At 60.2% G+C, this 14,250-nt stretch overlaps 1 protein-coding gene across 1 annotated transcript in view; it reads left to right on the forward strand.

The window, feature by feature from the left end:
* The window catches only part of SORCS2 (sortilin related VPS10 domain containing receptor 2), a 463,121-nt gene that overhangs the window by 375,797 nt on the left and 73,074 nt on the right, over positions 1-14,250 (forward strand). The window contains 2 exon segments of the mRNA XM_045474649.1: positions 47-211; positions 10,633-10,706. Of these exon segments, the coding sequence (XP_045330605.1) occupies positions 47-211; positions 10,633-10,706 (239 nt within the window).

Below are 14,250 nucleotides of genomic sequence, written 5' to 3' on the forward strand. Positions count from 1 at the left end.
GGTGTGCAGGGGGGAGGCCTCACGTCTTCCCGGCTTTGTGTTTCAGGTCGTCCTGGTGAGCTCCTCACTCAGCGACAGGGACCAGAGCCTGTTCCTTAGCACGGACGAGGGGGCCACCTTCCAGAAGCAGCTCGTCCCCTTCTCCGTGGAAACTCTGATTTTTCACCCCAAGGAGGAGGACAAGGTTTTGGCCTACAGCAAGGAGGGCACGGTGAGCAGGCGGGGCTGGAGCGTGGGTGGTGTCGTGGCCAAGTGCAGCCGTCCCCGCCGAGGTCTGGGTGGTCTGGATGCCCCCGCGCTCGGCCGCCTTGCATGGGAACCAAGCGGGCGGAGGCAAAACGTGCACTTGGCACAGGTGAAGTGTGTGAGACAGGGTGGAAAGGCAGTAGGTAATTATTAGGGTTGTTCCTCTCTGCCTCCCCTCTGTGTGTACCAGCCATAAGGCTTCTTCCGTTTCTAGAACATTCCACACACCCTCCCATGCTGGGCCTTTCCAGGTCTTTCTGCCAGCCTGGGATGCTCGTCCCCTTTCACTAGGAAAGTGGGGCATCCTTCAGATCCCGTCTCCGTGCCTTCTCCTCCGGGGGCTGTGTCACCAGGGCCCCACAGGGACCCGAGGGCATCTTCCGGGGGCAATCAAGGGGAATGTGGCGGAGGGCTCTTTCCAGGCCCAGGGGGGTAGGAGAGACTCAGGGCAGGTGCCAGGAGGGATCGGCCCCCACCCCAGGTCCTTGAGGGCTGGGGACGAGGTGCCACCGGAGAGGGCGAGAGCGGTGGAGGAAGGAAAGGAGCCCTAGAGTAGCAAAGGCCAGTACTGGCTTCTGGCAGGGCTGTAGCTAATGACCACAGACTTGATGGCTCACAACAGCAGGAGTGTGGTCTCCCACAGTCCTGGAGACCAGAAGTCCAAAGTCAGTTTCACTGGGCCATAGTCAAGGTGTCGGCCGGGCCTTGTTCCCTCTGGAGGCTCTGGGGGGAACCTGGCCTTTCCCAGCTTCTGGCATTCGGTGCCTTGTGAAGGAACCACTCATCTTCAAAGGCAGCATCTTCCTCTCTCTGTCTGCTGTGTTTTCGGAGAGACAGAGAGAGAGAGAGAAAGAGAAATCTGAGAAATGTGAGAAATCTCCCTCTGCCCCCCCTCCGCCCCTCCCCAAGTAATGCAGGAGAATCTTCCCATCTAAAGATCTTCACTGAATCACATCTGCCAAGTCCTTCTTTGCTCTATAGGGTCACGTTCACAGGTGTGGGGATTTTTCAGCCTGTCATTGTGGAAGTGAGGCCCCCAGAGTCTCTGGCAGGTGCCCAGGAGGAGGCCAGGCCCGGGACAGGGAACTCAGCCAGGGTGAGGCTGGACAGTGGACACCACACAGGCCACAGCCCCCAGGGCAGAGAAGAGTGGAGAAGGGCAGAACATAGTCTGGAGGCAAGTGGGAGTGGAGCTGTCCGTTCCAGAACCTTCCTCTGCAACCCCCAGGCCTGCTTGGGCCCCCTTGCTCCACACGCGTCCAGGCGCCAGTACACCTCTTCCTCAGGGCTGATTGCAGTGTGCCTGTGTATCTGTGATAGTATTTGATTGCTGTCTGGGTAAAGCTCCTCGAGGGCAGAGACTGTGCCTAGTTTTTACACCATTTTGTCTCAAGTTCCTGGCTGACAACATTGATTGGATGGATGGATGTTGAAATGCAGATGGATGGGTGGGTGGGTGGGTGCTGGGTGGGGTTGGGGGACACTGATGGTGGAGGTGGATGGATGGATGGATGGATGGGTAGATGGGTGACGGGTGGGGCTGAGGTACATTGATGGAGGTGGATGGGTGGGTGGGTGGGTGGGTGATGAGTGGGGTTGGGGGACATTGATGGTGGAGGTAGATGGATGGATGGATGGATGGATGGATGGGTGATGGATGGGGCTGGGGGACATTGATGGAGGTGGATGGATGGAGGGCTGGGTGGGTGCTGGGTGGGGTTGGGGGACATTGATGGTGGAGGTAGATGGATGGATGGATGGATGGATGGGTGATGGGTGGGGTATGGGACATTGATGGAGGTGGATGGATGGATGGATGGGTGGGTGGGTGAGTGGTGGGTGGGGTTGGGGGACATTGATGGTGGAGGTAGATGGATGGATGGATGGATGGATGGATGGGTGATGGGTGGGGTATGGGACATTGATGGAGGTGGATGGATGGATGGATGGGTGGGTGGGTGAGTGATGGGTGGGGCTGGGGGACATTGATGGTGGAGGTAGATGGATGGATGGATGGATGGGTGATGGGTGGGGTTGAGGGACATTGATGGGGGGGATGGGTGGGTGGGTGGGTGGGTGATGGATGGAGTTGGGGGACATTGATGGAGGTGGATGGATGGAGGGCTGGGTGGGTGATGGGTGGGACTGGGGGACATTGATGGAGGTGGATGGATGGGTAGATGGGTGGGTGGGTGATGGGTGGGGTTGGGGGTGATTGATGGTGGAGGTGGGTGGATAGATGGACGGGTGCCCGTTGGTTGGATCAATCAGTGAGTGAATGATGGATTTTTTTCCATTAGGGATCACCCAGGTCAAGGGCCTCCAAATGGAGACTTCTGGCTGGTCTGAGCCATGGCTCTCTACAGGCCCATGGCCTCCTGGCCGAGGTCTGGTCCTCACGTGCTGGCATCCCCGAATTCCCTGGCCTCATGGGCTGCGTCTTGCTCCCGGCACCCTCCTTCAGGCCAGAGTGTGCTTCTGGGTATTAATAGCATTACTTAGCCCTCCATGTAATTAGACTAAAGCACAATCACGGAAACTTACTTTCCTGCAGAAATTGACTGCATGCAATTGCTCTTTAATTTATGGTGCCCTGAAAAATTAATGGAGCTGAAATCTTGGTTATTTTCCTTGGTTCTTTTCTGCGACTCTAAGGAAAGAAAAAGGAGACAAAAAATGGCTTAGCTGTGGTTATAAAAGGAGTGAGGAATCTGAGGAAATTAATAACAATGACAACAGTGCCTTGGGCTTTTTTTTTTTCAAGGTTTTTATGGTTTTCAAAGCTCTCTGACTTCTAAGAGGCAGGATGGTGTGGTAGAACAACACTGGCTCTTGATTCCGACAGACCTGGTGTATCAGGCATCGACTGGTGCTGTGCTGAGTAACACGCAGCCCCAAACCTCATTGGCTCCCAGCGACAAGCATTCTTTACCTGTTCCCGGGACTGGGAGCTGGCTAGGGTTCTGCCAGGCTCTGCTGGGATTGGCTAGACATGCTCCTGGCTGTTGGTAGGGTTCAGGTCTCTGGACATCTCTAATTCGGGGACCTGAGGTCACCTGGGGACATGCTGTTCTCATGGTGGAAGGCAGAGGCCCCGGGGCAGGGGGGGAAACCTCCACGGTAGCGTTAACGTGTCTGCTTTCACTTGGAATATATCACCTCCCCACACACCATTGGCTAAAGCAGGTCACGGGCCAAAGGCAGCGTCCGCAGGGCTGGGCGCTGGTATTCCGCTCTCGAGGACTTGCAGACAGATACACAGCCAGACGCTCCTTCCAGTGTCCTCCCTTTACCTTTCCTCCCAGGCGCCTGCCGCTTCTTCCAGCACTCACTGTCCTCCACCCTCTGACTGCCCTGCCCCGCTGCCTTCACCCCCCACTTCGCCAGGACATTGTGACTTGGGGCGGTCTAGGGCCACCTCATCTGGAGCCTAGACAGCCTTGTAGGTGAGAGCCCGATGCAGTGGTTTTTCTCTCAAGGCTCAACCACCTGCACTGGGGGCCTGGGGTCAAAGGATGTGAGGGCCAGGCAGCCCCTTCCCAAACTGACTTTCCTGGTTCCCTGTGCTTGTCTCTGGAACCTGCTTACAGGCACAGCCCGGGACACTCACCTCTAACACGTGACAGACCCACTGTTCGTTATGTTTCATTCTGCTCCCCATCAAGAACCTCCTGTTTCCCAGCACCGTGAGAAATGAATCTGAGCCTGGGACTGCCTTCTAGAACCTTACTGGGGAAGAAAAGTCACCTTAGACCATCAATCAGGGAAGCCTTCCTAGTGGAGGGGTTCTGAAGAGAGGTATAGGGAATGGATCGCAAGGTACATTTACGTTTAATGCAACTTCAAAACCGCAGAGATGACTGCAATGAACACCCGCAATCCTCCGGCCACAGAGAACCGGGTTTGCATTTATCCGCGCTGAAGCGGAGGGCAGTCAAGGCAGCAGGGGAGGGGCGGGCAGGGGGGGCCCCCAGCAACGGGAGGGTCAGCAGATGAGCCGTCCTGCAGGGCTGCAGGCTCCAACATCCCACGTCCTCCCTGACCTCAGGTTTCAGAATTGGGTGGAAATCGGGCTTCTCTGAGTAACAGATTCTCTGATTTCGTAAGTGGTGAGAATCTGACACGTCGATGTGTGTTCCTGTGTGCTCTGATCCCTTGTGTCCGACAGGGTTCAGGGCAGCATATTTTAAGCAGAAGAAGGATTTGGCATGGGGAACTGGGTGCTTTCTAAACTGTTGGTGGGGGGCACGGGGGTCCAGGCTGGACCCCCAGGGGTCTTCCTGGGAGCCACAGAGCTATCCCCCTGGGGAGCCTCTGCCTCACATGTCAGGAAGCCGGGGTGGGGGGACCAGGAGCCCCAGTGGACTTACCAAGGTCAAGGACACACAGCTGATGTGGAGACCCATGCATCTGAAATTGTCACTGCTGTGGCACCGCTGCCTGGTGACCTTCGCAGAGCCAGTGACGGACAGTGGAAGGCAGGACCGGCTGCGGGCTCCATCACAGCCGCCCTCCCCCCCCCCCCCGGCAGCTGAGGACAGATGCGACCTCGCCGGCCAGCAGGCATGGCCCTAGGTGGCAAGACAGCGCCCCCGTGCCACGTTCACCCTCCAAATGTCCCACGGGTGCACCTGTGCCCCAGAACTCTAGCTGCAAGGGATGCCGAGCGATGTTGGATTCCCACTCTGCACCCTGTGTGCCGCGAGGCGCCCCGCGGCGAGGGAGGGAGGGAGGCTGGGCACCTTCCACCGTGCTCAACCCACCGCTGAGAGCCGGGCGGTGATCAGAGGGCAGCCCTCTAACGACCGTGTGAGACCGATGGGCACGCATTTCTGTAGTGGCCTTCCCCTGACCTCGTCTGGCTCGCCTGCTTTCACCTCTCCCCTGCTCTGACTCCCTTGCACATCACGTTCATGTCAGGGCAGTGGATGCGTTCTGGTAAGCCACCTCGGCTCCCTTCTTGGCTGAGTGACCTGAAGCAAATCAGCCGTTCCACGGGGACACCACCGTGCAGGATTTATTGTAACAAGCGGGATGTCCCTGGTGCGTTTTTTTCTTGTTGATTTACTGGCGTCTGTCTTTTATCAAGCGGGAGTGTTCTGTTTCTGCGGCCATTGATGGCGCGTCCTCAACCCCTTCCCACGAGAGCAAATTGAACGGGCTCCGTCACGTCCTGGGGCAGGCGTCATAAACGCCGGTGCGTCCGCGGGGATAGCGGTGATAATGCCATCCGCTAATGCAGAGGTTTGCTGACCAGGCTCCCGGACGTTGACGGCCGCCCACCGTCTGAGGGTAGGAGCAGTTGTCTCCCGGTTTGCCGCTGGGGAAATTGAGACAGGAGGTGGGGGCCCCGGCCTGGTCGCTCAGATGGGCCAGGGAAGGGACCAGAGGTGGCCTGTCATCCCTCCCGGGGGACCCCTCAGCCACTGGGGTATCACACTCAGGCCCACGAGACGGAAGCTTCTACTGGAAGCCGCACTGCCTCTTTGGGCTTCACCTCTGTCATCAGCAAAGGAATCTTACGTTCCGGGGGACGAACGCTCTCCAAAAAAGCCCTTTTTCTAAAATATTAAGGTGACAGTTTCATAGCACGCACCCTAGAGCAGGCATCGGCAGACGATGGCCTGGCACCTGTTTTTGCAAATAAAGTCTTTTGGGAACACAGGCAACCTGTTCGTCTACATGTCCTCTCTGGCTGCTTTCCTGTCCCAAAGGCAGTGATGAGGAGCTACAACAGAGGCCACACAGCCTGAAAAGCCAGAGGTATTTTCTGGAAACGTTCCAGAAAAGTCTGGCAGCCCCTGCGGGGATGAGTCCCGGGCGCGGCGCAGGGGGAGAGGTGGGCGAGGCAGGGTATGTGCCAGCGAGCTGCACAAGCTCTAGCAGAAAAGCAGGAAGTAACGCGGCCGCGTTTCAGAGGCCGGGAGTCCTGTTAGCAAGTGCGAGGCTGGGGATCCGGAGAAGCTCCCGCAGATGCGGCAGGGAGGACCCCAGAGGTCAAGGGGGTCGAAAGTGGCTTCCCTGACGGGCTGGGTTGTGTCCTCCTCCAAATCTGTATGCGGAAGTCCTCACCCCCGTCCCCCAGATGGGACCTTGTTTGGAGACAGGACTTTTAAAGGGATATTTAAGTGAAAATAGGCCGTCTGGGTGGGACCTGATACAATATGGCAGGTGTCCTGACAAGGACAGGGCAGCAGGACACAGACGGGCACAGGGGGACGACCGCGTGAGGACACAGGGAGAAGAGGGAGGCCTCAGAGGGAACCAAGGAGCTTCCCACCTGGGTCTTGGACTCCCGTCCTCCAGGGCTGAGAGGGAATGAAGCTTTGCTGTGTAGACCCCCGTCTGTGGTTGTTCTGGGGGCCCTCCCGTCCCAGGACGCTCGCAGGCGCGTCCTCCTCAAAGAGCAAAATCTCGTGGCCTTGGATGTTTTCTTCAAGCCGGTGACGGCAGAGGAGGGCGCTTCACAGAGAAAACTCCCACGTGTGTTAAGAAAGGGGACAACGGTCGCTCTAATCACGGGGCTCACAAGCTGTGAGTCACAGGAGGCTGCCCTTGAGACTCAGGCAGGGACGGCCGTCCTCAGGTGGGGCATCTTCTCCCAGGACGCTGAGGTTCGGGGAGAGTATTTGCGAGGAGAGAGCGTTTGCACTGAGGCGGGATCCCCTGGGTCTTTTTTCTGTAGCTGCGGGGGTGGTGGAAGGATCCAGAACAGGGGGCTTGAATCTGTGGCCTCAGACGTAGGGCTAGAAGCCAGGGGCAAGGAGGCCCCAGGCGGAGGTGGAAGGGGACTGGGGGGCGTGGGAGGGTTCTGGATGGAGATGATTGGAAGTGCCAGGGTCCCCGGTGCCAGGTGGGTGACAGCACAAGGGGGCACGCTCAGGGGCACCCCACCCCCAGAGTGGGGTGTCCAGTAAAGGCCAGTTCTCTCTGGGTCCTGGGCCCTGAGCCCTGAGCCCTGATGCAGTCTCCTCCACCTAATGGACTGGGTTCTGAGCCTGCTTCTGCAGTCCCAGGGCCTCCGAACAGGTGACCTTGGCCAAAACCCTGACCGAGAGGTGACTTTAGACTGAGTCTTGAACACTGACTGGGGGAAGGAGGGGCATTCCAGCCAGAGGGAACAGCAAACACGGATGCTCAGAGGACCCCATGGGACACATCAGCACCACAGTCATGCGTGAGCTCGGAGCTGGGTGTGACAGGGCTGTGGGGTGTATAGGGGCATGTATGGGAGGGGACAACAGCTAGAGGGAGGCCAGGCAGCCCAGGGGCCCTGAGTGCCCGTACAAGGAGCACTTTATCCCAGGGCGTGGCATCCCCTGGGAGGTCTGATGCAGGAGGGTGATGTGGTCAGGTGTGTGTCCCGGAAAGACCCCAGTGGCTGTGTCATGGAGCAGGGGCAGGATGGGAGGGCTGAGGGCTGCAGGGAGGACGCCCGCAGGAAGCCACGGAGGTGGCTCAGCGGGGCCACGGGGTGGAGAGGGTTCAGGAGTGCAGCAGCCATGAGTCGGGGGGGAGGAGACTAGCACACACGTGGCAACGGGTCGGTGAGGACGGGGCCGGGGTCCCGGCCTCTGCAGCTGGTGGGTGATTGACACTGGGCACGGCCGGATGGACTTGCGACTGTGCCGCAGGTCAGGACGGCACCGGGCTGATGCTTGATAAACCCCCAGTTCCCCTTTGAAGGTTCCACAAACCCTTCTTTCGTGAACACCAGTTGTAACACCAGTGGCCTCACTTACGCTTCGTAACTTAGGGCCCTGACGGGGACAGGCTGGGTCAGACGGGGAGCACGTGGCACAGAACGTGTTGGGCCAGCCCTGAAAGCCAGCAGATGTGGGCTCCAGCTCCAGCCGCCGTTAGCATGGCGTTTTAGACCCATTTTGCAGATGGAGACACTGGGGCCGCTGTACCGGAGGTCCAGGGGCTGGCTTGAGCCTTCCTTCGTTTTGAGGGCTGGCCGTGACATTGCTCTGCTTAACTGACTTATTCTGGACACGTCTTGAGTACAGAGGAGTGAAGGAAGGGGCGCTCAAATCACAGAGAATTCAAACCCGGCTTCTGCCCGCGACCAACCCCGGGCAAATCACTCACGTGGCCTCGGCTGCCATTCTCAAGCTACAAAACAGGTTCACAAAAGCATCTGATTCACAAGGATGCCCTGGGATGGTCCGAGACAGGACACGCCCAGCACACACGCGTGCAGTGGGCCCTCGACGGCAGCCTGAGATCATCGCCACGTGACGCTGACGGGACACGTGGAGCACATAATTAGTGCCACTGCTTTGCGACAGGGCCCAGCGTGATCCCACACGTCCCTGTAAGGCAGGGCTCTGGATCCCCATTTTAGAAAGTGGGGAACCGAGGTTTAGGAAGCTTTGGGGCGTCACACAACTGTGTAGTGTGGAGTCTATTGGGAACCAGGGTTACTGGACCCCACGACCTCCCAAGTCACAGACTCCCCCCTGCAAAATGTTGCAGCTGTGGGTGTCATTTTACAGATGGGGAAACTGAGGCACGGAGGTGACATGGTGGCACAACTGAGAGGCAGGGTTCGGGGGAACCAGGTCTCCGCCCCTGAAGCACAGCGTGCCCCATCAGCCAGGGAGTGACAAGCACAGTGTCCCCTCCCAGGCCTGCCTTTGAGACACAACGCTTTGCTCATGTGTGTGCCACGTAGGATTTCCGTGTCTGTCCTGCTTCACGGGTGCAGAGATCCCTTGAAAGCCCCCCGGCCCGGGGCGCCTGGGGGGCTCAGTCAGGTCTGCGCCCAACTTCTGCTCAGGTCATGATCTCACGGCTCGTGGGTCGGGCTCTGTGCCGATAGCTCGGAGCCTGGAACCTGCTTCGGATTCTGTGTCTCCCTCTCCCTGCCCCTGCCCTGCTCGTGCTCTGTCTCTCTCTCTGTCTCTCTCTCAAAAATAAACATTAGAAACAAATAAGGAAATACAAAACCCTCCCGTCCCGCCCCCCTCTCAGGAATGGCACGGGTGCTTTAGCGTTCCCATGAACCCGACCCACCCACGGGGGAGGCTGGCAAAGAAAACTTGGAAAAATCAGAAATGAAAGACCCACTGGGACCTTCGCTGTAGCTGCATCCCAGCTCCGTGTTAGCGTTTATTCTCACCCCAGAGCCAGGAGTGCAGCTGGCGTGGGGCAGAGCTGGCGGGAGAAAGGGGGAAGGGACAGACAGGACCTGCCCCTCCACCCCCACCACCCGCCGCGCTGCCCGGCGCCTCGTCTTACCAGCCGGGGCCTGGTGGGCTCTGTACCCTGCAGGGGCCGGTACAACATGAGAAATGTTTAAAACTCAGGACAAACCCTCCTCCCTTCTGCATCTTTCTCACGCTGGCACGGTGGGTTTAGGGAACTGAGCCATAGTGGACACACGATGTTACGTCAGCTTCTCGTGTGCAACATAGGGATCCCACGACGCTGTCCGTGTTAGGCTGTGCTCCCCAGTGGCTGCCACCTGTCGCCACGTGCACATCCCATTGAGCATTCCCTCTCCTGTGCCTTTCTTCCCCCAGGTGGTTGTCAGAGGGGAGGGGGGCGGGAAGGCGGGCTGTCACGGTGCTTTTCATGAGCGATTTGCCATCACCCTGCGCTGTGCCCGGGGGGACACAGAGTGAGTGTGGACCCTCCCGGGCTCCCGGGGCTCTGCCTGAGGACTCGGCACACATGGGGGGGGGCCCTGACCCGGACCCTCCCCAGCCCAGGCTCAGGCCTCCCAGGTCCTGTCCCAGGAGGAGGCAGGAGGCAGGGCCGCGCGGGAGCCGGGGCTCTGAGCTCCCCCACGAGCTCACTGTTTCATCGCGCTTCTCTTACAAAACTCAGATGCGAAGATACGTGTATTAGGAAGTTCAAGTTGGTGACCGCATAGCGTTAAGCCCAAGCGCGGGGCCCTTGTGAGCACGGGCCCTGTGTCCCTGGCATGGCCGCAGACCCCAGGCGGCCTGCGCAGAGGGGACCCCGCTGTTCCCGCCCGCACGGACCCCCTTCACACCGCGTGCCCTTTGCAGACCCTGCCCCCTTCTTCCCAAACCGCCCTGGGTCCCGGCCTCCCGCTCCTGTGGCATGTTGCCAGGTCCCTCCCGGCCAGCGACGCTCAGGTGCGCCTCCCCTGGGACGTCTGCCTGGCCAGGGTCTCTCGGTTCCTGCCAGCTGCACAGGGGCTGAGACGGCCTCTTCACGGAGCCCCTGTGCCTGACCCTCGGCCTCCGGAGCTCGGTCTGGGCCCCCGCGTGAGCACAGGGCCTGCCCGGGCTGGACGGGCCTCCCGACCCCCACGGGGCATCCGCGGTCCAGGGCAGAGGGCCCCCGGCCCGGAAGAGGCTCATCCCTCACAGTATGACCGGACTTGTGTTTCTCTTCTCTGCCCTGAAGCTCTACGTGTCATCTGACCTGGGGAAGAAGTGGACATTGCTGCGGGAGCGAGTGACCAAAGACCACGTGTTCTGGTGAGAGCCCCCCACCTGCGACCGGTGCTCCCCTTGCCTCCCCAGAGCCCCCAGCTCGGGGCTCCCGCCTTCTCCTGCCTCTGACCCCAGCCATGACCTCCTCCTCCAGGGGGACCTCCAGAGTGCTCTTTCTGCCCTGCTGGGGCCTGTGGGACGTGGCAGAGAGTCTGGGCCTGCTGCCCTCAGGTCACCCGTGCGCCCCTCCCCACCTCCCCTCCGGCTCCCCTCCCCACTGGCCCCCCCTCCCCACCTCCCCTCCCCGCTCCCCTCCCCACTGGTTCCCCCTCCCCACCACCCCTGTCTCCCCCCCCCTCCCCCACTCTTCCCTCCCTACCTCCCCTCCCTCTCCCCTCCCCACCACCCCATCTCCCCTCCCGTCCCCACCTCCCTCTCTCCTCTGCCCTCCCCACCAACCCCCTCCCTTCTTCTCTGCCCCCTCGTCTCTCCTCCCCACCGGCTCCCCCTGCTCTACCCTCCCCCTCCCCACCTCCCTTCCCCCCACACTACTGCCCCCCCTTTTCCCTCCTCACCACCCCTCCCCCCACACTCCTGCCCCAGGTCCTAACTCAGCCCCTGACTAACTGCCCCCCTCCAGTGCAGCCTCCCTGGCCTGCCTGGGCCCTGCTCTCCCGCCCTGCCTGATGTCAGATGCTGGGGCTCCCCTCCCGCACTGGTGTTGTCTCTTGGGGCCCCGCTCAGCAATCAGTCTGAGCAGCGTTCTCGTCTCATGTTCTAGTCTCGTTGCACTGATGTCAGTCTGTGGAGCGAGTGAGGCCCACGGGGGACAAGCCCCTGCTGGCGGGGCGGGGCGGCGGCCGAGAGAGTGGCCGTGAGAGCGCTGGCCCCGGGCCCCATTTCCTGCCCACCAGCCGCGGCCGTGACCCATTCTCCTGCCTAAACCGCTTCTGGAGACGTGCAGTTGCACGCGTGTTCTTCCGACCAAATTGCTGTTTCTTGCACCTGTACGTGCACACACACTCCTATCCTTTCCCTTTCTTACCTCGTGTGTACGACAAACCATTGGACAGGCCTCCTCCTGGGCCACAGTCCTGTGTCCCCAGCAGAGAAGCACCGTGGAAACAGCCCTCCACCCCCTTCCTCCGCGTCTGCCTGTCTTCATGCGAATCACAGCAAGGAGCTAGTTTCCTGACTTGTGGCCGAAAGGCCCGCGTCTCTAACTCTGGGATATTGCCGGCTGGTATGTGTGCCTTCTGCTGGCGGGAGAGGTCACAGCTCCCGCCACACGGCATCCCGTGGTGCCTTCCTGGGAAGCCTGAGGCCACATCAAGCACCTGCCTCGTCACTGGTGGGAACTGTTGGCCCCAGGGGCTCCCAGGGGGTGGGGAGGGGCAAGGAGGCAGGATCTGCGACAGGAGGGCCTGGGAAGTCTGCAGGATGGCGGGTGCTGGCCCGCCATCTGTCCCAGGCCAGACCAGGCACAGGGAGATCTCTCGGGACGGGGAGGGAAACGTGCCCGCGGTAAATTAGCGCTAACTCAAACAGGGTATTATCTCGGGCAAATCAAATCATTTCTCCCACAAGTTTCTCAAATTGCTCTGAGCCGTTATGCGTGAGAGATAATCGGGCCAGACGCTTGGCCGCTGGAGCTCAGGAACCTTTCCCGGAATGTGGTGACAGGCAGAAGCCCCCCCTCTTGTAAGCGGAGAAGAATGCTGTTTTGCCAGCATTTCTAAGACGCGCTTTGTCCTCGAACCGACAGCGGAACGGCCGACGCCCGCCTTCCATCTGAGGCTGGGACCCCTTCATGCTTTGGGAGGCTACCCGGCGAGCGAGCTCATCAGCTTGGCCATGGGGCCCCCGGCAGGCACAGCCCAGGGGTGGGAGGCCCGCTGCGTCCTGCGCCCAACATGGGCACCTGTGTGTTGCCCTCCCCGCGGCCTCCGCGGCCGCGGAGCGAGGTCGTAGCAGCCACATTGTGGACTTGCCACGTTGTGGATGCTGACCATCTACCAGGTACCAGACCGAATGCGCCATCGTGTCAAGTGAGAACACAGACGCTGTCTTCTCCTCACGTGACAGAGGGGGAAACTGAGGCCCGGAGAGGCTAGGGCACGTGTCCTAGACCACGTTGCCGGCAAGGAGCCCTCCGCCTGCGGCCCGTGGCCGTGCCGTTGGCCGCTGTGCTTCGCGGACTTCCCATGTCTGCTTCTCTGCTCAGGCCCGAGCTGACTCACAAAGTCTCAGCCTTCCTCTTCCGCCAGCTCGGCACCTGCCCGGGGGGTGCGACAGGCGGCAGGGCCTCTGTGGTGGAGGGAGGCAGAAGGGATAGGACAGCCCTTCCCGCCACGGGCCTGGTGTGGCGCCTGTGAGGGTTTACAGGAACCGTCTGCGTTAGGCTTCCTGTGACGTCCGTAGGAGTGCGGACCAACCCCCCGTGTCCCCGAGGTATTCTCCACTCACCTGTCTGCCCCTGGGTCATCTCACATGGCTGCTGTTTCTAGGCAGCGGACCAAAGACCTTCCCACATACCAGTTTTGGGGACCTCAAAAACAGGGTTGGCCCTCCCTGCAGGGAGCCAGGCTGTGTCTGAGGTGACGTGCATGCAGCCATGACCAAGGGGTTCTGGGCGGGGACCTCAACCCACTGGGCCCTTGCCTGGTCCAGGGCCTGGGGCTTGGGGATGGGTGCTCCAATGGGAGAGCCAGGGGGCACGGGAGGGTGCCGCTCAGTGGAGAAGGCAGGTGAGTGAGTGGGACTCACAGACTGAGTAGGAGAGTGAGTCAGTGCAGGGGTGAGCTGGTGAGGGAGTGAATGAGTGAGTGACCGAATTAGTGATGGAGTGAGTGAATGAATGAATGAATGAGTGAATGAGTATGTAAGGGAATGAATGAGGGAGGGAGACAGTGAGGAGTGAGTAACTGAGTGAGTGAAAGAGTGAGGGAATGAATGAATGAATAAGTGTGAGTGAATGAATGAAGGAGGGAGGATATGAATCAGTGAGTGAGTGAATGAGGGAGGGAGGGGATGAATGAAGGAGGGAGGGAGGGAGAGCGTGGTGCAGGGCTGTAAGGCTAAAATCCCAGCTGCCCGGCTGAGGGCCCGAGGACTTGTCGGTGCCCCTGGAAAAGGGAACAGCGTCACTTTACTCAGAAAAGAGAGAGAAATGTTGGGCAGGAGACCTTGGTCCTCCGAGCTCACAAGTGGTCTGTGCACAAAAGCCTAAAGCAAACCTCACCTTGAAATAGTATTTAGGGGCACAGTGATGGATGCTGGAGCCCATGGTTTGCAACATCAGTGGACCGCAGGGGACGCCCCGCTGGCTTGTGCCACGGAGCCTCTGTGGGGTGCATGGCCCTCAGACCCTCTGTGGACTCTCCCTGTGCACCTGGGGACCCCTGGACCCTGGAGCTGGGAGGCAGGCTGGGAACTGGAAGGGACCAGCTTGGGGGGGTGGTGCGTGGTGCTTACCAGCGCTGGGGAAGGGCTGCCGGAGACCCAGTGCTCCTTCCACGGAGGACAGCTCGGTGGCCCAGAGGGGGCCAAAGGGAAGGCAGCCTGCTGGGAGGAGTGGCCGCGGGAAGGG

The sequence above is a fragment of the Leopardus geoffroyi genome, chromosome B1 (genome assembly GCF_018350155.1).
Source record: "Leopardus geoffroyi isolate Oge1 chromosome B1, O.geoffroyi_Oge1_pat1.0, whole genome shotgun sequence".
Taxonomy (NCBI): domain Eukaryota; kingdom Metazoa; phylum Chordata; class Mammalia; order Carnivora; family Felidae; genus Leopardus; species Leopardus geoffroyi.